At 32.6% G+C, this 24,111-nt stretch overlaps 1 protein-coding gene across 5 annotated transcripts in view; it reads left to right on the top strand.

Moving 5' to 3' along the window:
• NAV3 (neuron navigator 3) overlaps positions 1-24,111 on the top strand; it is a 302,837-nt gene that overhangs the window by 198,733 nt on the left and 79,993 nt on the right. For all 5 annotated transcript variants that reach the window (XM_039838902.1, XM_039838904.1, XM_039838903.1 and 2 more), the window contains 3 exons: positions 20,635-20,767; positions 21,414-21,684; positions 22,627-23,332. In XM_039838902.1, the coding sequence (XP_039694836.1) occupies positions 20,635-20,767; positions 21,414-21,684; positions 22,627-23,332 (1,110 nt within the window). The remainder of the gene's footprint in view (positions 1-20,634; positions 20,768-21,413; positions 21,685-22,626; positions 23,333-24,111) is intronic.

Here is a 24,111-nt window from a genome sequence, read left to right on the forward strand (position 1 = left end):
ATAAACATGTTAACATATTAAACAAACTCTATCTTAACATATTAAAAGAACCAAGGCACTTTGCCTTGGTTAAACAGGCATACTATTTCTGATTTGTCAAAATATAATCTATAAATCTCTGGAATAGCCTTTTCAAAGATATGCTGTATTTGGCTCTCCAAAGGTTTCCTTTCTGTAATTTTCTTCCTTTATTTTTGAGATGAAATAAACTTCATTTCAGTTCTTTTTTTTAGCTTGGTTGATGGTTTTTAGATTTACCATTATTAATGATTTTTGAAATTTTTTTCCTATTTGAAGGTACCAGTTAATGACAGTCAAAAGTAGAAATTAGGACTCTGAAATTATGATGAGAAACTAGGTGCTTATGAGAAATTGGTTCCCTTCTCCCTTTTCATCATATGTAGGTCGATGTCTGTGATCACCAGTATATATCTCTCCTACTTGACAATACTTCCTTAGCCAGTACATCTAACTCATCTTATAAAAACTAACTCAGATCCCAAATGTTCCAATGTATTTATCCAACCACATCTTCCATTCTTTTTCAGCTTAAGTCTTGATTTCCAGCTGAGTTGGTATCCTCAGTCCTTCTATGATTTGCTCTCACTTCTACATCTATTCAAAATTACTCATCTCTCTAACTCTGCTTTAAGCTCTCTCGCTTCTACTCTGGACTACTTGATGTCTATGTGATTTTGTTTATTTTATCAATTCACTTCTATTACCTTTTTGCAAAATTAGAATTATTATCTAGGTTTCTACTTCTCTTATATCTGCACTCAACAATGGCTACTGTACATTATAGACAGGACCCTCCAAAAAATATTTTGATAGTTGAATTACATTACGACTGTTCCTATAATTATACTTCTTTGGTTCCAGTACTGAAATGAGTGTGAAGATATAATACTAAGCATAGGAAAATTTAAAGGTGTTAAGAAATGTATCCAAGATTCTAATTTAAATTGTCTAGATTTAGCCTCTGCTGCTGACATTAACCACATTGCCTGAAAATGACTGATAGATCTCACCATAAGAATTGTGCCTTAAATGATTCCAAACAGATTTATATGAAATATATGATGAGTGAGCTTGGGGGATATTTTACCAATGATCACGGTATAATTGACATTAAATAAAGCTTCATTGTTAGTATATTGTGAACTTTATTACAAAGTAACCCTGGCCACTTCTTTTGGAGTTTCTTCTTAAAATTACCACCGCATCAGTTTTTAAATTTTCTCTAATAAAAAAAAACTGTGATGGTTGACATATCATACAACTGTCTTTATGACCTGTCTTTACAACGATAAAGAAGATTCTTTAATAGTTGCTTTCATATTTCTAAAATTCATTGATTTCAGAGATCAAAGATCAAAGTTAAAAAGATGTGAAAATTCCATAAGTCTTTTCATGGGATCCATCCTTTCACTTCTAAAAGTGAAAGATGAATGGCATCTTGCAAAGTGTCAGAGCTATTTCTGCACTCTGCTTATGTGTGTGTGTGTGTGTATGTGTGTGTGAACATATCCAAAGAGATACATTTTTTTTTACTCACATAACTATTATAATGGGAAATGGCTTAATATATTCGAAAAGTGTATAGTTTCCATTTTAAAATGCCTTCTGAAATACAACTGCTTACTAACCTGGTTAATTAAGAAAACTCAGCTTAAGATATGTGCTTATAGTGTTAAATATCATATAAATAATAATTACTGATTCATATTGATGTTTTGACATTTAAAAGCTCATTTGAAAATATAATATTTAGTGATCTTAGTTTTGTAAACCTAAATTTAGCTTCAGAACAGGATTATAATGTATTCTTTGAAGGTGCATTATTGGCCCTTTCTTGCTAAAGTACATTGTTCTTTGATTAATGTTGACAGTTTTTAAATTGTTGAAATTAGTAGTTCAGGAACTGACCCTGTGATGAATCTCCATTACTCAGCATGTTCAATTGACCAAAAACTTAATTCAAACAAATGCTAAGTGAAAACAATGTATTAATCAGGATCCAGCAATTAATTCATCTGTTGATAGGTTACATTTCTTATTCAGTTTCTCCTTTTCTTTCTTTTTGAGTTTTTATTTTTAAACTTAGATATAATATAAAGAATCACTGTTGTGATTCACTGTTGCGATTTAGTTCATTCTCAAAATAGTACTCATTCACTCTAAGTTAAGGAACAATCATAACTGTAAGAAAGAAAATGGTAATTCAGTCTTCCTAATATTTTTCTGCAGCATTCATTCATTATTCTTCAAGCCAATATCCAAACCTGCTGTATACATAGTACAGGGAATACAATAATGCACAAGATAAACCAGGACATAGATTCCCATGGCCTAGATTTTTGCAGCATTTTTTGAATTGGCGGAAAGTTCACAATCGAGTTCAGGGCTATTTTAAGTAACATTGTAAATTGGTACCTGTGTGAACTGGGCATCTCGGAGATAGGGAGAGGTCATCCTCATGTGAAATTGTTGGCTTATACTGATGAAGCATTGTAGTGTATAAAATAAATACATCTTTAAACATATGTTCACTCTTGGTATTGTAATATTTTTCTAATACCAGAAAAAACTTATTTCATCTTTTGAAAGTATTCGTTATTTTCCAAGCTGTTTTGTTCATATTCACTTGTACCTTAAACCAAATTCTAAGGCTATTTCATTCTAAGGAGATGCAGACATTTTGTTTCTCCCTGTTACATAGCACAGAGTAAAGTATGTGTTTGGCTTTCAAATATTGATTAAACATTAGCTGGTTGGTTGGTCAAATCCCCCAGAGAAACTTGCCAAGTCATGTCTACTTCCTGCCACAATTTTCATTGGTCATATCCTATGTAGCTGGACTTTATTCTGTTCATCTTCTTTCATTTATTCCATCTTCCAAGGAAGAAATTATTTAACATTAAACAATAAATATGATTTATCAATAATATTTTATTTACAGTTTCTGTGCCTAAATCTGTGACTGCCTTTTGTGGGAACAAGCAAATTCGGACATAGGTTTTACATAATGCATTCTTATTTTTCTGTCATTTGACTGAAAATTAGCTAAAATTCAGGTTTTCAGTTACCAGTGTTTACCCGTCTCTCTTTTCCTGCTTTCTATTTGCTTATTGAGGACAAAAATCTAATTTTTATTTACTCTTTTGTAATCAGCAATTACTACAGAGCCTGGAATATAGAAGGTGCTCATTAATCAAGAATGGAATAAAAGAACAGTGGGGGCATTTTAAGATTTGATTAGGAAATTTAAAGTATCTTAAATCTCATAGTATGTGAAGTTGTGATGGAAGAAATACAACAAATCCAAATATCATATTTGGAAATAAAATACACATGACTGTGGTATGAAATTTTCAGAGCACTGGGAAAACTATAGGGACTAGAGAATATAAACACTCTGATTTAGTTTGGCAAAACGAAGAGACTCTAGTGATTAACAAAAACAAAACAAGAAAGCATTAAGGAGAAAAATAGACAAGCTCGTTCTTTTCCAGTAAACATTATTTCCTACCCAAAATCATCTTTGCTTTTACATTAGGAGATGTATTAATTCCAAAGCATATTCAAAAGTCTGTTGTTTATTGAGATGAGTCTTAAAAATAATAATAATTTTATATTATTCCCATTTTATTTAAGTATAAATTATTAAGTACTAATTGTGAATACAATCAGAGCATTAGGTGTTTATGCTGGTCCCTTTCATTTAAGAGTTCATCTCAAAACACTGTATAGATAATTGTTTGTTAGGTCAGGTGAGAATTTCCATCTAACATGCAGCTAGGAAATCTGTCCTGTATCCCAAAAGCAATCTGGAAAATATTATTTCAAATGCCTGAGGTTTAACATTATGTCCAGATTGTTAAGTAATGGGTTGTTTATTTTTAATTAAAATGATTTGATAGATGTAATAGTGTAACATTTTAATGAGAAAATAATTCCCTAAACCAAAAAAAAAAATTATGTTTGATAAGATACAAACAATTACTGAGATGATCGAAAATTGTATATTTAAACTTAGAATGACATTAACCCTGTCATATCATTATGAACATCCTAAAGTATTTAATCTTTTGAGGCTATAATTACAACATTTGGAATGTTGTAATTCCAACATTCCAACAGGTGAATATACTGTTATAAATGTATACTATTTTTTATTCTTTAAAAAAAAAACCTCAAGAACATTATGTGATAGTGAGCATAATTGATGTGTTTCATACTATGCATTTACTTTATCAAGAGCACAGCGCAGTATATGAGATCACAGTTTCAGAGAGCCTTGCAAGTGAGGTAGGTTCTATAAGAAGATATTCCAGTTGCTGGAAGTGAGTTCTTCAGGCATCTATAAACTTCCTCAATCAATTCAAACTCAAATCTCAAAGGAAGAGTAAGGCTAAGAGAGAGAAAAGGACATAGAAAGAATATGAATGAATATATTCATCAACACAATTGATGCATTCTTGGTATTCATTTCACTACTCTACTCAAAGAGCCATGGCCCAGAATGAGCACAGATGAGAGAGTTATATTTGCGATTCTTTTAGTCTTATTTTCCATTTGTCTTTTGTAGAGTGAGACGAGCAATGATTCTAGTATTGGAGATATGTTTCTTTCATGTATTTTGGCCCCTCAATAAAACCTAACTACTTCGCATAGGGCTGAACTGAAGATGCTGCAATTCATTATAATGAGACTCAATAAGATCACCTAGGGAGTAATTATTGACAAAGAGAGGAAGATCAATGGAAAGAATTTGGTTTAAGAATGGCAAAATATGCATCTCTGGCTTCATTTGAATTCTCTCGACACAAATCAGTTTTTTATGTGTTAACATTTGAAGATGAAAAAATATCAAATTGCTGCATTTTATTTTTCCAAGATTTTTATCTAAAAGACAAAGAGATATTAGGAGGTTTATAATTCTTAGCTTTCTGAGAATTAAATCCTCCAATCTTGTATAAACCTACTATTAATATAACCTATGATATTTGTACATGTTTACAAAATTTATTATACATGTAATCAGAAATCTGTCCATAACTACTTTCTAGCAGATTACATTTTAATGAAAAACATATATAAATAAAATAAACAATATCAATTTTGTGAGAGAAGTACAATGAGGATTACAAATATTTGAATTGGATACTCACAGAATATAGAAGAAGGTTCTTCAAGAGCTTCAGGTATTTGAAGGTTTTTGAGAAGGGAGACAATTTAATTGAGGACATGCAATCATCTGGGAAGAATGCATATATAAAGAAATACAGTAAGGAATGTATGAATTCATGAAACTGAGAGAATGTTGAAAATGTACAAAATACTCAACATAATTATATGTAGAGGAGCAATGGGAAACTAGGCTAAAACACAAATAGCAGACTTTAAAGAGTCTTGTGCCATGCTAAGTTTTTGGTATTTTATTCTGGCTCCTTGAAGAATGCATTAGAAACCCAGACCAGAGGCAAAGACAACAGTAAGGAGACAGCAATAGTGTACTGGGAAGTGGTGAGATCATTAGTTAAGACATCGGCATTGGGGATGAAGATTTGCAAATGGAGGGGATATATCAGACTGAGCTTGGTGACCAACTAGATATAGGTTGAGGTTATGCAAAATGGAGAAGTCTAGGTTTTTGTCATAGGCAGGTACTTCCATGGTAGTACTCAGGATGGGCATGTGTGATTGCAAGGTTGTATACTACTCTAGTAGACACAGCCAAATGACTGTGTAGTGGATTTCCAGACAACACTCTGCTTTCAAAGCAATGTTGTCATGGAACTATATATAAAGACACTTGCTAAACAGGCCATCGATAGCCCTAGAAGTAACCCATGTGGAATATAGGATATGGAGTAGATTTGGTATAAACCCTACTGATAAAATTCATTTTCTGATCCTAACATTTTAACTCATTTCAGCCCTAGAAGATTATTCCACATATCTTATTCCTGAAGCTAAGACTGGGTGGTATTAAATTCACTACTTGGAAACAGATATAATTCTCAAGGTCAATGTTGTGAATCAGTACCACATAGGACATGCCCCAACCAATTATTTGACTTCACCCAAGCTTATAAAATAAAACCCAGTTCTCCTCTCTTCAGAGAAACAAGAAATAACATCATAACCTGCGTCCCAAATTACCTAGAAAGGAATTTCTCTTCTCCACATCTTTACATCATTCTTTTTGTCAGGCCCTTTTGTTTGCTCTCACCAAATCCTGAAGAATTGATTTCTGCTCTAGTGATATAAATGCTCTCTTTTTGAGATGAAAGACTACCCCATTTGTCAGCATCTTTTTTGGATATCGCATCTTTTCTCTTGTTTATGTTCTGAAACTTTTAAACTCTTGTGAATCCCCTAATTCTTCGCAGCATAAGGACTCGGTGACCGCTCTTGCTTGCTTCTGTTCTTTCCTTTTTTATTTTTTTATTTTTTGTTTATTTATTTATTATTTTTTGCAGGGGTGAGGGTGGAGGGTGGTGGGAGTGCCTTGACTCCACTTTTTCTGCCTGAGGTGAGAGATGGTCTGTTTACCAACAACTTTCTCATCTTTGAAGCGTCAATTTTTCTGAAGCCTCGCTTCCTGGGTGGGACGCAGGATAAATTTGGTTAAATATTTTGATCCAGGACTTAGCAACAAAAATCTATGGACTGAAATTTTCATCTGGAAGGAAACAGAAATCAAATGGAAGCAGGGCTCAGGAACATAGAGGTCGGGTGTGGGAAGTAAGGCAGTAGACTGGGAGCAGCTGGCAACATTTTAGACTTAGAAATAGTTTAGGCAGAACAAAAGCAATAAGACTGCCTGGGAAATAGCAGGAAACTAAGACATGGCTAGTGTTGTATACCTCTTAACCTTGCTTTTCAGGTTTAATCCTGTCTCTGTTATTCTTACAGTTTTTCCTCTTCTATATCCATGCATACGATACAAGGAGACAGAAGTTAGCTGTTTGTGATAGGAAATATAAATGGCCATTTTGAAAGTGCGCCAGACAGGATCTGCTACAAATTTTCATTGTTACTGCTGCCATCTGTTGTTCTTCAGTGCTGGGATGTGAATTTCTTGGCAAACATTTCGCTAATTCTGAGCTGTCTTTCCCTTTCACTCCCTTCTAGAGATATTCACTTGCTGGAATGGCTTTTTAAGAAACATGTTTTTCTTTCTTTTCTTTCTTTTTTTTTTTTTTTTTTTTTTTTACCAAAGCAGTGTTCCAAATGTTTTAAAATGAAAGAATCTGGAATGTTTTTATATAACATGTTTTATATATCTCTGGGCAAAAATATTTCTTCATTGTTAATGTTTTCTCATAAAAATAAAAATATTTTATTGAATTTTATGCTATTTCAAGCAAGATAACTTGGAACAGATTTCTGTTTTCAATGTTATTTGCAGTTAGATCTGTAGCTAAGCATTGAGCTTTATCTAAGCTTTTATTTCTGCATGTTTCTCTTTTCACTAAACCTTGAAACTATAGTGATCTGGGCACTTCTAATCTTCTGAAATTAATAGCTAATGACAAAAATATTCCAAGTGATATAGGTGGGTTTTTGAGACAGGAGATAAGTTATTTGACGATTAATACTTGTGATTGCTATTTATTAAGTTAAATGCCTATAACTAAATGTTCAGATGGTGAAAAAGATGTGTGAATTCTCAAAAGTAAGAATTACATATTTTTCACATTAAAGTAAAAGTTGTGTCTAATATCTTACTGATTTCTGTATTCTCAGAATATGCCATGATGATACCTAATTCAATAAATGTTTCACGCACTAATAAGTGAATAAAACTATGCACAGTAATTTTTTTAGAGGAATAGCTAATTTCTATAATTTTGAGATTTTTAAAAGGCTTTAATTCTTAGTTAAATATATATTTTTAAAGTTGTAGTCTTTATTTTTAAAACACCTTCTAAACACCACTACAATAGTGAGAACAGCATGGTGTTACTGCAAAAATTAACATGTAGGTAAGAGGAACAAATTTGATAATCATTAAAAAATATGAATATGATTAGTATAGTATCATATTGAGACTGATAACATTTTTATATTCCAAATGATGAACTATCAGAAAGAGAAATTACAAAAACAATCCCATTTACAATTTCATCAAAAACAATAAAAATAGAAATTAACCAAGGAGGTAGAAGACCCATTCTTCGAAAATTATAATTAGAAAAAAGAAATTAATGAAGATACAAATAAATAGAAGGATATACCATGCTCATGGGTAGGAATAATAAACATAGTTAAAATAGCCATACTACCCAAAGCAATCAATAGGTTCAACGCGATCCCTATCAAAATATCAACGGCATTTTTCACAGAACTAGAACAAATAATCCAAAAACTGATATGGAACCATATAAAATTCCAAATAGCCATGGCTATCTTGAGAAAGAACAAAGTTGGTGGCACTGGCATAAAACTAGACACATAGATCAATGGAACAGAGTAGAGAGCCTAGAAATAAATCCATGCCTATATGGTCATTTAATTTATGACAAAGGAGGCGAGAATATACAATGGGGTAAAGACAGTCTCTTTAACAAATGGCGTTGGGAAAATTGGAAAGATACATGCAAAAATTGAAACTGGACCACCTCTTACACCATATGCAAGGATCAACTCTAAAATGAATTAAAGATTTAAATGTAAGACCTGAAACCATAAAACTTCTAGAAGAAAACATAGGCAGTAAACTCTCTGATATTGCTGTTAGTAATTTTTTTTTTCTGATATATCTCCTTGGGCAAGGGAAACAAAAGGAAAAATAAACAATGAGACTACATCAAACTAAGAAGTTTTCACACAACAAAGGAAACCATAAATAAAATGAAAAAAAAAAAACCCCAACTTATTGAATGGGAAAAGATACTTGCCTGTAATACATATGACAAGAGGTTAATTGCCAAAATTTATAAAGAACTCATACAACTCAACAACAAAAAACAATCCAATTAAAAAAATGAGCAGAAGACCTGAATACGTATATCTCTAAAAAGAAAATACAGATTGCCAATAGACATGAAAAGATGCTCATAGTCACTAATCATCAGAGAAATGCAAATTAAAACCACAATGAGATATTACCTCACACCTAACATATTGGCTATTATCAACAAATCAAAAAACAAGTGTTGGTGAGGATGTGGAGAAAAGGGAACCCTTGGACACTGTTGGTGGGATTGCAAATTGGGACAGTCACTGTGGAAAACAGTTTGGAAGTTCCTCAAAAAATTAAAAATAGAACTACCTTTTGATTCAGTAATTGCACTTCTGGGTATTTATCCAAAGACAACCAAAACACTAGTTCATAAAGATCTATGTACCCCTGTGTTCACAGCAGCGCTATTTACAATAGCCAAGACATGGAAGCAACCTAAATGCCCATTGATAGACAATCAGATAAAGAATAAGTGGTACATACATACAGTGGAATATTGCTCAGCCATAAAAAATGAAATCTTACCATGTGCAGTGACATGGATGGACATAGAGGGTGTTAAGCTGAGTGAAATAAGTCAAACAGAGAAAGATAAATACCACATGATTTCACTTATATGAGAAATCTAAGGAACAAAAGAAACAAATTAAACAAAAACAGATTCAAATACAGAGGACAATCTAGTGATTGCCAGAGGGGAGGTTGGTGGGGGGCTGGATAAAAAAGGTGAAGGGATGAAGAGGTACAAATTTGTAGTTACAAAATGGTCACAAGGATGTAGAGTACAGCATTGGGAATATAGTCAATATTATTGTAATGGCTGTGTGTAGGGCCAGATGAGTGCTAGAGTAATTGGGAGGAACACTTCATAAGTTATATTAAATGTCTAACTATTGTACTGTATACCTGGAACTAATATAAAATAATAATTTAAAAAACCATAAGAACTGAACCATAATATTAAATAAAAAGGAATCGTTATCATTAAATACCTAAGGAATTCACTAGCTGTTTGGAAAAAAGTTTCTCACTTTACCATAAAAATGGAATATAAAAGAAGAAGGAAAAAAGAGAAATCAAATTATATATCAGAATTTTCTAGCAGAAGATAATATAGAAGAAAGGATCAAAGATTAATAGAATTAGCAAAAACATTTTTGAACCCTATACATAAAAATATTGTGAATAAAAAGTAAAGGTCAAGAAATAGAGTGGGAAAATATATGAAACAATTTTTAACATGTAAAAATCTAATATAAATAAATTATTTAAATTCCACTGGAAAATACACAAATGACATAGACAATTTATATAGATATAAAAATAGCGAATAAATCTATATCAAATTTAATCTCACATAATTTGATAGATGTATATTAAAACTACAATGAGCAACTATTTTACATTTCAAAATTTTTTATTTACTGAAGGGAAACATATCACCTAAAAGAATCCAGGGCTTTGTATGATTAACACTCTGCTGGTAGGAGTATAAACTGATGTGTTCTTCAATTGTTATACAGTATCTGCAGTGTTTCAAATGTTTATATCCTGTGAATCACTAATTCTCTTTCTAGGAATTTATCCTAAGAGAACAATCATAAATATAATGTGTATATACAAAGGTATTCATTGCAGCATTATTTAAAATAGTAAGAAAATTGTAAAATATTCCATATCTCCTAAAACAGAAATGATTAAATATATAGTAGTAGTTCATATGATATAATTATGTCAAAGAAATTTTAAGGATAATAAAAATCATTATACTGTAATATGAGGAGTGAAATAAGGTACAGATATTTTAATCAGCAAAATTTCAACCAGGTAAATTTGCATATGTGTGTATAATACATCCAGAAAATGATTAAATGGAAATCATTAAAATGTTAATGGTGGCTACTTTTCAGTGGGATTACAGGTGATTTACTTTGTCTCTATATCTGGACTGCCTAGTTTTCAATAATAAGCACATATTAGTTTTCACATCAATAGAAGATATAAAGATACCAAATAAATTCTAAGTTAACTTTCATGTACCATATGTTATATCCTCAGCTTATCACTAAGAAAATTTTTAAATAAACTTGTACATATTTTAACTATATAACAGCGTCAGGAAAATGAACATTAAAACAAACTAGCAAAACCATAAGCATTGTTTCAATAATGTGTTCCAGTAAAATAATTTTAATAAGATTATTTTGCTTGTGATTTTAACCTATATAATCATGAAAAAACAAAAATAGATGTTTCTCATCTGCTTCGGATATCATTAAAACTTAAAAATCTGCCTTAATTCATTTCAAGCTAACATTATTCATCACACTTAACCAAATCTATCTGGGTTTTCTTTATAAAGAACAAGAGCATTCCATTTTTTATCTCACCCTATCTGATGCCACAGGAGAACAGGAAATGTAAAGCTTCATTATTTGTTTTCTAGAGTAGAGAAAAGGGAATGAAAAGGTCACTGCATAGAGTTTATCGATTATTCTTTTAACTCAAAACCCACATGGTATTAATAGTAGCCTCTATAAATATTTTATGGATAAATATATAGCATTCTGTACACACTAAATGTAATGAAATGGAAAGACTTTAACCTTATGTTTGCATGAATTGCCAGTTTATCAAGATTAATATTTCTATCTCCAAATATATCTTGAAACTGCTTTCTTTAATTTACTTGTAATCTCATCAAAAACTGAAGAATGTTTCAATAGCCACTTTATTGAGTTTCCCGCTTCCACTCTTCCTTACCTCTACTATGTTCATAATACTAAAAAAATTTTAAAACATATGTCTGTTTATTTCATTTCATTACTTTAAACTATTTGATGAATTTCTATTGTACTTCTAAGGAACTTTCATTTCTTAACATTGTCTATAAGATTCTTCAAGGGTTGTCCTCCCTTCCTTTCCAATCTCAGAATTTATACTTTCCCTTTGCCTACTGCGCTGGTCCCACTAGGGTCTTTTTACACTTGCTATCTCCGTTTCCTGGATTGCCCCACCCCCTTCACAAATGGCTTCTCTTCACCTTTCAGTTGCTACTTAATGTCGTGGCACGATCTATTCTAAGACCCAGGGAGCCAATTGAGATGAATTATGAGCCTTTATTATCCGGCGGGCGACTGACTCTCTACCATGCAGGGTTAGAGGAGATCAGCCCTGAGCTTCCAAAAAAGGCAGCTCATAAAACCTAGAACCACACCCTTGTTTAACATCAAACAAGCAAGCAGATTAACCACACCCTAGTTAACATCAAACAAGCAAGCAGATTACAGAAGCAGAAGTTTTCCGTTAGCATATCTTTGTCCAGAACCACACCCTTAATACTTAATGCCTATTTAAAATTATCTCCTGAAAGGGGCTGTTTTTTGTTCGCCCAAACATAGGTTCCTCTCATTGGTTTTCCTCTCAGTTCATTCCATTAATTTGTCATTTATTCAGCTATTCCACAAACATTAAGAAATTGTCATGGACTGGATGCCAGCCTGGGCATTGAGACTATGAAAAAGAAGCCACTCTCCTTACCCCCAACTACAATCCTGCAACCTAAACAGTTTTGCAAGCAGATACAATACAGTATAATGGAGGCACACTAACAGTAAACACAGACGTGGAAGAATTAAAGTTTCCTTGAAAATCATGTAAAGATTTGTAGAGGAAATGATATTTCAACTGGATTCTAAACCAGTTTAAACTCCACTAGATTGTACAATTAATGAGCAGTGACAGGAAAAAACATATTTGAAGGTAGAAGAAAAAAAACTTTTTAACTGCAATAAAAATCATACACATTTTATAAATTGAAAGGAATATTTTAACATAATATTTTTTAGCATATTGATGTTTTATATACTTAGTTTCTTCCAATTCAAAAGTCTCTTTTAATGTTTTGGTTTTTTTCTTAGTGAAAGGATTTTTTTGAGGGAAATGCTGAATAAATCTTTGTTGAATAAATCTATATTGTTTCTATCAATGACCCTGAAGTAATACATAATTTACACTTCAGTAGTTGCAATGCTTAAACTCGACAAGTGGTATATTGTATTTGCTCATTAAAAAAAAAAAAGGCTACAGTGTGGGTCTAAATTGTTTTGTGCTCATTTAGTTTTGAGGAGAAAATCATTGATTTAACATATTGTTACCAAAGCACAAAGCCTAGACTGTTGATTCACAGTATTTTTTTATTATTGCAAAAGTCATTTTTTTCTAAATAACGTTTTAAATGATACATGTATTTTATGTTTATTATTAATTGCTATACACAATAGAAATGGAATACAAAGCTGGAATGCAATAGGGTTTTTATTTTTTAAATGATGCCTTCATTTTGTTATACAAATGTTATCTTCTTTTCCCTTAGAAACAAGAAACATATCCAGAAGTTTTACAAAATGATCTCATAGATAGCTAAGGTTAATTTATTTTTCTTTTTATGAAAAAATTGTTAATAATAGTAAAAATATTTAGTAAAATTCTTAGAACTTACAATTTATCATTTATTATGTTTCTCAGTTTTTAGATTGGAAGATTATTTTTCTCAGTATGTCTGTCTCATAAAATTTTTGACGTTGGAGCTCTGGCATGGCAATGAAATTTTAGAAGACTATACCCCTTTTTCCAGTCTCTAGATTTTTCTTGTTTCTGCTACCTCACTTATACCTAAAAAATACCCATTTTGTAATAGACTCTTGTATAATAAATGGAAATCTTCACATTGGTCTATGTGTCTGAGAGCACCTAAACACATCTGGTATATCATTCTATGTATTTGTTGAATGTCCCCAGGTCTCAGCGCTGTAATGAACACTTTAGTTACATTATCTACCATTATCTACATTACTTACCAATGGCATACTTGACTCCAGAATTTGCATTTAAATCATGTATAAAAAATGTTGAATTTACTCAGCATTTTTCAACTTTTTGTATTCTTGAAGTTCTTGAAAATGGAATCAAGGCTATATGAGTTTTAATTTAGAATACAGAAGGAGAACATGGTGTGGGAAGGATTTAGGTTCCAGACCTGTCCAATAAATCAAAGTGATGTCTAGGGGACTGAGACAAAGTGGAAGTATCATCTAGGAATCTAAATCAGCGTACACTAATCCGTCCATGGTTGGTGATATAGAGTTCAACTAGGCAACTACTACCGGCATTAAGAATTGAGTGGGTATTGCAAGGATCATAATGAGAGAGGGAATGAGACATGCTGGTTCCCTGAGGAAGGACATTATGCTATTGGACCACTAGGAATATCTCAGGAACTTGTTCCACAGTGTCCTAACAGCAATGGCCTAAGAACACTGACAGATATTATAATATCCACAGTTATGTTTTCTAAGTAACCATACAATATATAATCAAAGTGTTCAGAAAGATACACAAGCCTTTTTTATATGGCTATTTCTTGTTTTAACTTTTATTAAAACAAGCTAACAAAAAAAGTAGATTGTTAAAAGGTTAGGACTAAAGGTGTTTTATAGAAATCAGAAATTATGTCTGAAGTATAGGAATTAGTTATTGATTGAAAGAAAATCTCTATATTTTAAATGTACATGTATAAATAGGTCAGTTGACCTGGCAATATAAACTGTCAACCGAAGAGCTTGATTGAATATCTGCTGTGAGAAGTGCTACTACACCAAAAAAAAAACCCAGGGGTTTGTTGAAAAATCACCTACAAACAGGACTAGCATTTTCCTGTTTGCAATTAGTTTTTAATCTGCAAAATTATTTTAAATTAGTTAATATTTCAGGATTTCTCATCATAAAAAGCAGAAAGAAAAAAAGACCTTGAATATATTACACATTTGTTTTCAGGCAGGTTTCTTTTAAGTGTGGATCTAGAGGTGGACATAGGCATCAGAGCTATAAATTCACTCTCAGATAAATGAAATAAATCTCTGACCCCACTGAGTTATTGAGCATTAAAAATGTAAATAGTAAAAGGCATGCCAAAGCTATCATTTTCTTCTTAGAAGAGTTGCTAATCTAATGTATACCCAAATTGTAAATTTCCAACAGGTTAATTGGCTGTTTTTTAAACTTTACATACAGTATTTTTTTTAACTTTTCTACAGATCTGAGTTTTTATGTACTCTGGTGACGCAATAGCCACCACAAATCTTCCCACACTCCTAACTATTAGCAATTACTGATCTGTTCTACATATCTATAGCTTTACCTTTTCTAAAATGTCATGTAAATAGATATATGTAAATGTCCTTAACAGCTTTTTTCATAGTATTTCAAAACTGGAAACAACCCAATGTGTAAATGCAAGCTATGTGGATAAGATACACAGCTTTGTAATTTATTGGGCTGTCCTAGATTGTTGAGGAAAAAAATTAGTAGAGTCATAGATCTGTAACTTGGAGAAGAGTTGCCCTTTTATAAAGAATATAGTGAAGTATTCTCAGCACATCTTAACAGCATTAAAAATAAAAGGATGGCAGAAATATATTGATGAGGTTTGAGACCTACTACTCAGAGCTAATTATGTGAGTAAATTATCTTTTTCTTTTCAGTAAAAACCTATGTTCTATGAAGCTTAATTAAATATGTCATAATAAACAAGATTAATTGCTTCCTGGCTAGGGAGAATTATGGTATCTGAGAAATCACAGATGAATATCAAAATCACAGGACTTTAGGAAAATAATGTCATTAATCAAAATTTATTCCATTAAGATTACTTAGTAAAGAAATATGTTGAACAATTTTTTCTCAAAATCTACATTTATTAGCTAAAATCCAAGTTAACATTACTGGAAAGTTGCAGTATTTTCTAAAATAAAATTGATTCATTCATTTATAAACATCTAATAGTCATTTATTCAACTGAAGACACCATGTTATATCTTAGGTATATAAAGATAAATAAAACACTAAAACACAGTCCCCGACTTCAGGTAATTCAGATTATGACCAAGAGATAGAAAAGTACACATAAAAATGATTGTAACAGGTGAGATATGCTACAATACAGTGATTAATATAGACTTCATGTGATTGATTACTCCACAATGTCCCTATCATGAAGAATTTTTTTTAACTCTTCAAATAAGTTATAGTAGTTCCATTCTGCCATATATTTAAGACTCAGCTCTATTACAACATGTATCATTTTATATTATAATAATTGTTTAAATTTTTGTCCTCAGTAAAGACTGAGTTCTTCAAGGAAAGGAACTATAATTTATTTGTCACTTAATAAATAAGATCAGATACTTACTAACAGCTTTTACAGAAGGAGGGACATGTATGTATCGTCCAGATGTAGAATAAAGGGGTGGTCATGTTACCTATAGCTGATATGGAGATTCAAAGACTAGAGAAAACTTATCTAAGAATGAAGCTAAGAAAGAGAAGAAGAGTAATAACATTAGTATTTTATGGCAAAAGAATTAACAGGTAATGTACATAGCTGAAAGGGAGAAGAATTTTTAAAAAGAAATGATATACTCTAGGCAGAGTGAATTTGAGAAGCTGATAGGACATCCTTGAGAAACTGTCCAGTAGAAAGCTGGAAATGCTGATATTGTGGTCAGGAAAGAAATCTGGCTTAGAGATGTGAATTTCAGTGGCATGATCGTAGAGGTAGTATTGAAATTGTGGAGGACTAGGAAATTGCCAAGGAGGAATGTCTAAGGGGAGTTAAGATTAAGTCCTGAACATCGAGTAATTCAAAGGAATCACAAAGAAAAAGAAAAAGTAAAGGATTCTGAGGACTCCAGTGAAGTTTGCAAAGAGCCTGTAAAAGCTCATCATTGGTGTATTTCAAGAGAGAAGGGGTGAAAAGATGGGAGGCAGGCGAATATAGTACTAATCAAGCTTTGGGACATAATTCCTGTATTCAAATTCTAGGTTCATCATGGGATCTTTGGTATGTCATTTAGCATCCTGGAACCTCTTTATCTTCATAATGCTTGTCTAGATTTGTTTGAGGATTAGATAATATTAGAAAAGTAGGACACATAGTAAGGATTCAATTCATGAATGTCACTGAGTTTTGTGAAAGCGATTTCAGTGAAGTATTAAAAGGAAGCTCCTGGAATCCAGAAAAAGAGGAGAGAAATAACACTACACCTTTGGAATTTGAAGAAAATTGCTTTTAGATAAAACAAAATTTCTAAGTAGCCCTGAGAAATCACCTTAGGTTAGAAAACTTAAGCCTATATGCATTCAGTCATTATAATTAGTTTTAATATATAATAAGATATATAATATTATATTAGTCATTATAATTAGTTGACTTTCTTCTCATTTTCCAAAATGAGAATGGAGAAAAAATATATTTTTTTACTATAAAATCATGACAGATATGGAAGACGATTAGAGTAGGAAGAACTAGAATATAATACCTGTTAGACTATCATTTTAGCGATTCTTTTCCTTCAATATCTTTGGATCCTGGATTATTTGCTAAAAAGTTCAGTGCAATAAAACACACAAGACTTAAAATAAATAATTAAAAGTAACTATAAACTAGATATGACTTTAGAGTACTGAAAGTATAGAAGACTGTGACCAAAAAGTGAGATTGAAGAATTTTAGATCTTAGAGGTAAAGCAGTTGGAGAAGATGAGAAAATGTAAGGTATTATAAAATTACTCATGTAAGTGATTCATTTGCTTTCCACACAAACCTGTGAGACAGGAAAGTCAGAATGGCAAGTTTAAGTGAACATACTAACTGTGCACCTCTGAAAAAGGCTCCAATGGAATACTTTCATTTTATGAATTCATAGTTCTTTCCATTACACTAAGCTAAATTTGGCAGTTTGTTCTTTATGTCTATATCATTAGATTTTTTAGATATATTATAATTATTTTTCTATTTGAGAGACTGAAACATTATAACTTATTTTGGAATCCTTTTTATCATTTAACCACAAAGGTATTGTGTTTACTCAAGCCTTTAAGTGCTTTTAAAGCGGTACATAAGTGGTTGTTATGATTCCAATAAGGGTTGTTGCATTTAACTTTAGTTATTGATGCTAGGATTTACAATGATAGGAGCTGTTATTAGAAATATTGATGTCTATCTCCTTGCCAGGGGAAGAGTCACTTTTAAAATACTCATTTGAAATTTTACCTTTTTATTTAATTTTATTCTTTGAATATAGAATATATTATGCTAGGTATTTCTTTAAAATTTATTTTATGTAAGTGTGAGATATTAACCTCCATAACTGCCTTTCTCTTAATAACAGACTTTTTTTCAACATTTGTGTTAGCCATTGTCCTAAATAGTAGAAATTCAAATAAAAACCACACTCTCTGTCCTCAGAAAAATCACAGACTAATGGCCAATTTAGACCTATATTTATAGATTTATTAAACAATGCTAAATCTAGTCTTGTAAGTCTGTACGTAGAACTATGGCAGTGCAAAGGAGAGCCACCTAATTCATCCTGACAGCAGAGAGCGAAAGAGGCTTCTTAAAAGGTGCATTATAAAGGTAAGTATTGGTGAATCAGATAGGCAGAGGGGTAGCTTGATCAAAGGCAGAGGTTGGAAACAACATGATGATGAGAACTGAAAGCAGCTCTAAGTCCAAGTGCAGAATGTGAGGCAGGGCATGTAAAGAGTTTAAGCTGGAGAGGTAGTTTAGGGCCACATAATGGAAAGTGATGTCTTTTTAAGGAGCCTGAACTTTGCTTTAAACTAGTAGTCACTAAAATGTGTATATATAGATATATATTTATAAAATTAATATATGTGCATTCCTGTGAGAAGTTAGTATATGCATTATACAGCATGTATAAATATGAAAAAATTTAAAGATATGGTAAAGAAGGAATAATAATTTTTAAATTATGAATGTATAAATTGAGATTCTTATTTGCAAACTATAGAATCTACATTGGCTAATTTAAGGAATTAGAGGATATCAGAAGGCTTTCTGAATTTTTTGGTATGATTAGAGAGGAAGGCTTTTGCAGGGTCTTAACTAACCATAGCCACAGGACATCACTGCTTCCTCCACTGGGCACCTCTGACACTTAGACCTGAAGACCAAATAACTTCCAGAGCTAATAGAGAAGAATTGAATGACTCTGCTTCTGTCTTTGCCAGAAGAGTGTTTTTCTCATGTGTGAGTCTGTGTGTACATATGATAGACCAGCCCTTTGTTACATGCTATATCTATCTATAAAGCAGAATGGAAAAGTGAGTTTTTTGTAGTCTGCCATGGGAAGGAAGAAATCATAATGTGGGAAATTATTGAAATGAAATTATTGCTAATCATGATACTTCATTTTATCAGTACCTAATATCTCAATCAAAATACACACATAGAAAGGGATCACATTAACAATATTCAATATAAATTCAAATTTCAAATATTCTGCTTGATAATTACTTTTCTAGTTGGTTTCATATGTGATCTCAATACATCACTATTATTTTGAATTTATGAAGTGACTCATAAACTATATATACCAGAGTGGGAAAAGTATCAGTTCACCATTCCTTTATGGTTTGCTTATGCTTTCATTATGGATATTCTCATCAACCCAAGGATTATTTGCAGAAGGTTTTTTAAGCTACTTATCCATTTTCTTGAGACTTAGCCCTTTGTCAGTATCTAATATCTGTGTCCAGTGTTCATGAATTCGTTTAATAGAGCATAGGTAAGCAGCAGTACATCACAGTAGACTGGTAACCACTTTGCACTGTGGAGCTCCCATTCTCATTCTCCTTCAGGCTACCCTGCTCATCCTACTTTACTTCTGCATCATCTGACACATTGACCAAGTGGGAGGGCCCATGTTAGCTTATGCATGAATATTAATATTTTGGCATATTTTATTTCTTCTTCTTTAGATCAAAAGCAAATATCTTTAGAATTTCAGATTTTTTTTATACCCCAGTGGATTTGCTGTGTGCTCCTGTGGGGCAGGTGCATTCTAGTTTGGAATCTACTGCTTTGATAAAGAGAAATCTTAGAAGAGTGTTAAGGAGGGGAGTGACATGGCCAGATGTGAATTTTCGATCATTGACCCAAGTTTTGCAGATAACGTTGTATTAAGAAAGACCAAAGGCAGGAAGATCAGATAGGTGGTTATTATTTATTGTCCTCACCAGAAATCGTGAGGTATGACAGGAGGGATAATATGACAGAATGGATCTTAATGTTCAAGATTTGGTAAATGAATAGAAGTAGTTATTAAGGTAGGAGAGAGAATGAAGGATGACTTTCTGGTTCCTCACTAAGGCACGGTTTTTTGTTTGTTTTGTTTTTGTTTTGGTGATTTTTTAAAATATATTTAGGAAAAAGGATGAAACTTTAGATGCCATGTGACTCCTACTTACTTTTCAGGGGAAAAAAAGGCATCAGTAATGTTTTCTTTCCTGATACCATGCAGTATTGTAACAGTGTTTTTATTCATTTTATAAACATTCCTTAGAACTTTGATCTGATCCAGATGCTAGTTCTTTGCAAATGTCAGAAAAGGTTATTCTCAGGTCTGCATTCATTTCTTATTACTATAATTTTCCAAAAATGGAAAGTGAGTAATTTTTCATGAGATTAAAAGATTGTCTTCTCAAAACATGACAAATATTTCATGGAAATGAGATGACTTGCATTTGTGCATCTTATGTGGAGTTCACTGCTGCTGCATGTCTTGCCTCTAGCTGGGATGACAGCAGTTCAGTGAGCAGTGGTCTCAGCGACACCCTCGATAACATCAGCACTGACGACTTGAACACCACATCCTCAGTCAGCTCTTACTCCAACATCACCGTCCCTTCCAGGAAGAGCACTCAGGTGAGAATTGCCTTCTCTCTTTTTCCAGTGCTTCTGCCAGTTTTCTCCCCAAATTATTTTATTTTAGATTTAAATGTAGCACAAGCTCTTAATCTGAAATAATTGCATACACTGAAGCAGCCTTGTGTATATATATTTTTTCTATTAATTACAATCTAACCCAGAAAGACTTACATTGCATATCTCTTTTTATAATATTGATATATTTGTTTAAAATCTAAAAATTATTTTATTAGTCTAATTTTGGATCGTTCTTGGTTAAGTTTATATTTATCTTTGAAATAAATTACTGGATCTCTTGAGGATGGTAAATCAAGAGTAGATATCAGATAATTAAGTTTTATCTTGTCTCACTTTTCCTTGTTAGATTTGACAGAAAATTCCTTCCTCTCTGAAGTGTTTAATTGGAGTTTTCTGCACATATTTATTCTGACATTCTCTAATATGTACAAGTGAGAATTACATGGCTAAAATTAATGAAACTTAAATGAGGACATAGGTAAAAATGGAAGTCTTTGGAATTCTTTTGAAATATAAATTAGTGCTCTTTTCTTTTTACCGTTTAACTGAAAATACATCTCAGTGCCTTATTCATACTTCATAGATTTTTTCTACACAAAGTTTTTCTGTAACATTTTCTTCATAGCTGAAGACAGATTCAGAGAAACGTTCTACAACAGATGACACGTGGGATAGTACTGAGGAGCTGAAAAAAACAGAAGAGGACTTTGACAGCCATGGGGATGGTGGTGGCAGGTGGAAAGGTGTTACCTCGGGACTTCCCGAAGACCCTGAGAAGGCGGGGCAGAAGGCCTCCCTGTCAGTTTCACAGACAGGTTCTTGGAGAAGAGGCATGACTGCCCAGGGAGGGGCACCACCTAGGCAGAAAGCTGGAACAAGTACACTCAAGACCCCCGGTAGGCTCGTCTATTGGCAGTTGCTACTCAAAAGTATTTTCATTTATTGTTTCCATATAATCTTTATTCTCTTTAATAAAAGCTATTATTCTCTTTAATAATAGCTTTCTCTTTTCATTAAATCCTATTCTTCTTCATATAGTTAAATACTTTTTATATGTAAATTTCACACACTTTACCGTATAAGTCCACATGAATATAATAATCTAGGCATTCTCTAGAAAGCACTGGCAGAATTCGGGGGCTATTGAGTGTCTTTATTTTGCCATAGTCATTTCTGGTAATGTGGAAATAAAATAAGCCTGCTTAATGAAAATAAGATTGCTTTCGTTCTGACTTCCTTACAAAAGTTTGGAATATTTACATTAAGTTTCACTTCCAACTCTGAGAGATGAGATCAGTTACACTAATCTAATCAGTTAGAATGCTATAGATTTGAAACATCATTTTTGAATTAGAATTTGTGAGAGAATTCTACCAAATTGCACCATCATTATTTTTCTTGAGACTCTCTCCCCATTTTTTAAATAGTGCCTAATTTTAAATAGTGCCACCTGAAGGAGCAATGTAACAGGGTATTCAAAAATAATCATCTCACAATATTCAAATGAATTCTTTTTCTAGTACTTAGAAATAAGTACTAGATAAGATCAAGTGCTATCCTTATAAAGGAAGAAAGTTATAAGATATAAAATAATAATAAATAGCAAAATTATGTTTTCATTTACCTCCTTGATCTCTCATCACATATCTCTAACAGTCATATTTTCGTACCTTTTACTCAATATATTAGAGTGCATGCCTATTTAGATCTAAAACAATAAATATTTAGATACTAAAGTAATATAAAAATGTATTCACATTTGACACATTGTTTAAAGAAATATTATTAGGAATTAAAAATGAACAGGCAAATAAATTTGTGCATTTCTCATTAATTAGGGAAAACAGATGATGCCAAAGCTTCGGAGAAAGGGAAAACTCCCCTGAAAGGATCGTCTCTGCAGAGGTCTCCTTCAGATGCAGGGAAAAGCAGCGGAGATGAGGGGAAAAAGCCCCCCTCAGGCATTGGAAGATCAACTGCCACCAGCTCCTTTGGATTTAAGAAACCAAGTGGAGTAGGGTCATCTACTATGATCACAAGCAGTGGAGCAACCATAACAAGTGGATCAGCAACGCTGGGTAAAATTCCCAAATCTGCTGCCATTGGTGGGAAGTCAAATGCTGGGAGAAAAACCAGTTTGGATGGTTCACAGAATCAGGACGACGTGCTCCATGTTAGTTCAAAGACCTCCCTACAGTACCGCAGCTTGCCCCGCCCTTCAAAATCCAGTACCAGTGGCATTCCTGGCCGAGGTGGCCACAGATCCAGTACCAGCAGTATTGATTCCAATGTCAGCAGCAAGTCAGCTGGTGCCACCACCTCGAAACTGAGAGAGCCCACTAAGATTGGGTCAGGGCGCTCGAGTCCCGTCACTGTCAACCAAACAGACAAAGAAAAGGAAAAAGTAGCAGTCTCAGATTCAGAGAGTGTTTCTTTGTCAGGTTCCCCCAAATCCAGCCCCACCTCTGCCAGTGCCTGTGGAACACAAGGGCTCAGGCAGCCAGGATCCAAGTACCCTGACATTGCCTCACCTACATTTAGAAGGTAAGAATATGTAAAATGATGCTGGGAAAATACAAAATGGTATGTCTTAGGATACATATACATTCTAAGATACATATATCATAGAATCTGTTATTCACTTTCTGAGTACAGTGAGTTTTATAAATAGCTAGCAAAAAAATAGCAGATCGTATAAATAGCTAGCAAAAAAAAATGGTGCTCGTATTTGGAAATGCTCAAACTTTCCAGTTTAACTATTGTTGTGATATTAGCAATGCAAACAGTATTTATAAGAGACTTAAAAGCAGATAGCAATACCTAGGGATAGTGAAAAAATAAAGTAGTAGCTTGTAAATTTCCATAAATTTCCATCTCTTCTTCCTACATTTAAAAATAAAACCAAACAAAATGGATCTTTATGACTATTGGTATTCATTTCCAATGTTTATTATCTTGCTGACTCTTAATGAGTTGATGATCATGAATGTAGATGAAGTTGTGTTCCTTGTAACAGATTACACTGCACAGATTTATTCAGTACCGTAATCGTGACCCTATTAATAAAAATCAAGGTACGATATGATTGACAGAATTTGAAAACAACTAAGGAATGGGCTAGGTTTTCTAACTCTTTATCAGCTTTCTTTCACATGATTCTGGTAAGAAGCATGACTTGGTTTCTGCTTTGGGACTGTCTTTAGTATTGAATATGTGGAGTTCTGCTCCAAAATATCACTGTTTTTTTTTTAAATACAAATATGTTTTAAGTGACAGGAAAATAGATATAGTTAAAGACTTGGGACAAATAGTTAAACCTCTCT

Source organism: Pteropus medius, unplaced genomic scaffold (assembly GCF_902729225.1).
Source record: "Pteropus medius unplaced genomic scaffold, Ma_sr-lr_union100, whole genome shotgun sequence".
Classification (NCBI taxonomy): Eukaryota; Metazoa; Chordata; class Mammalia; order Chiroptera; family Pteropodidae; genus Pteropus; species Pteropus medius.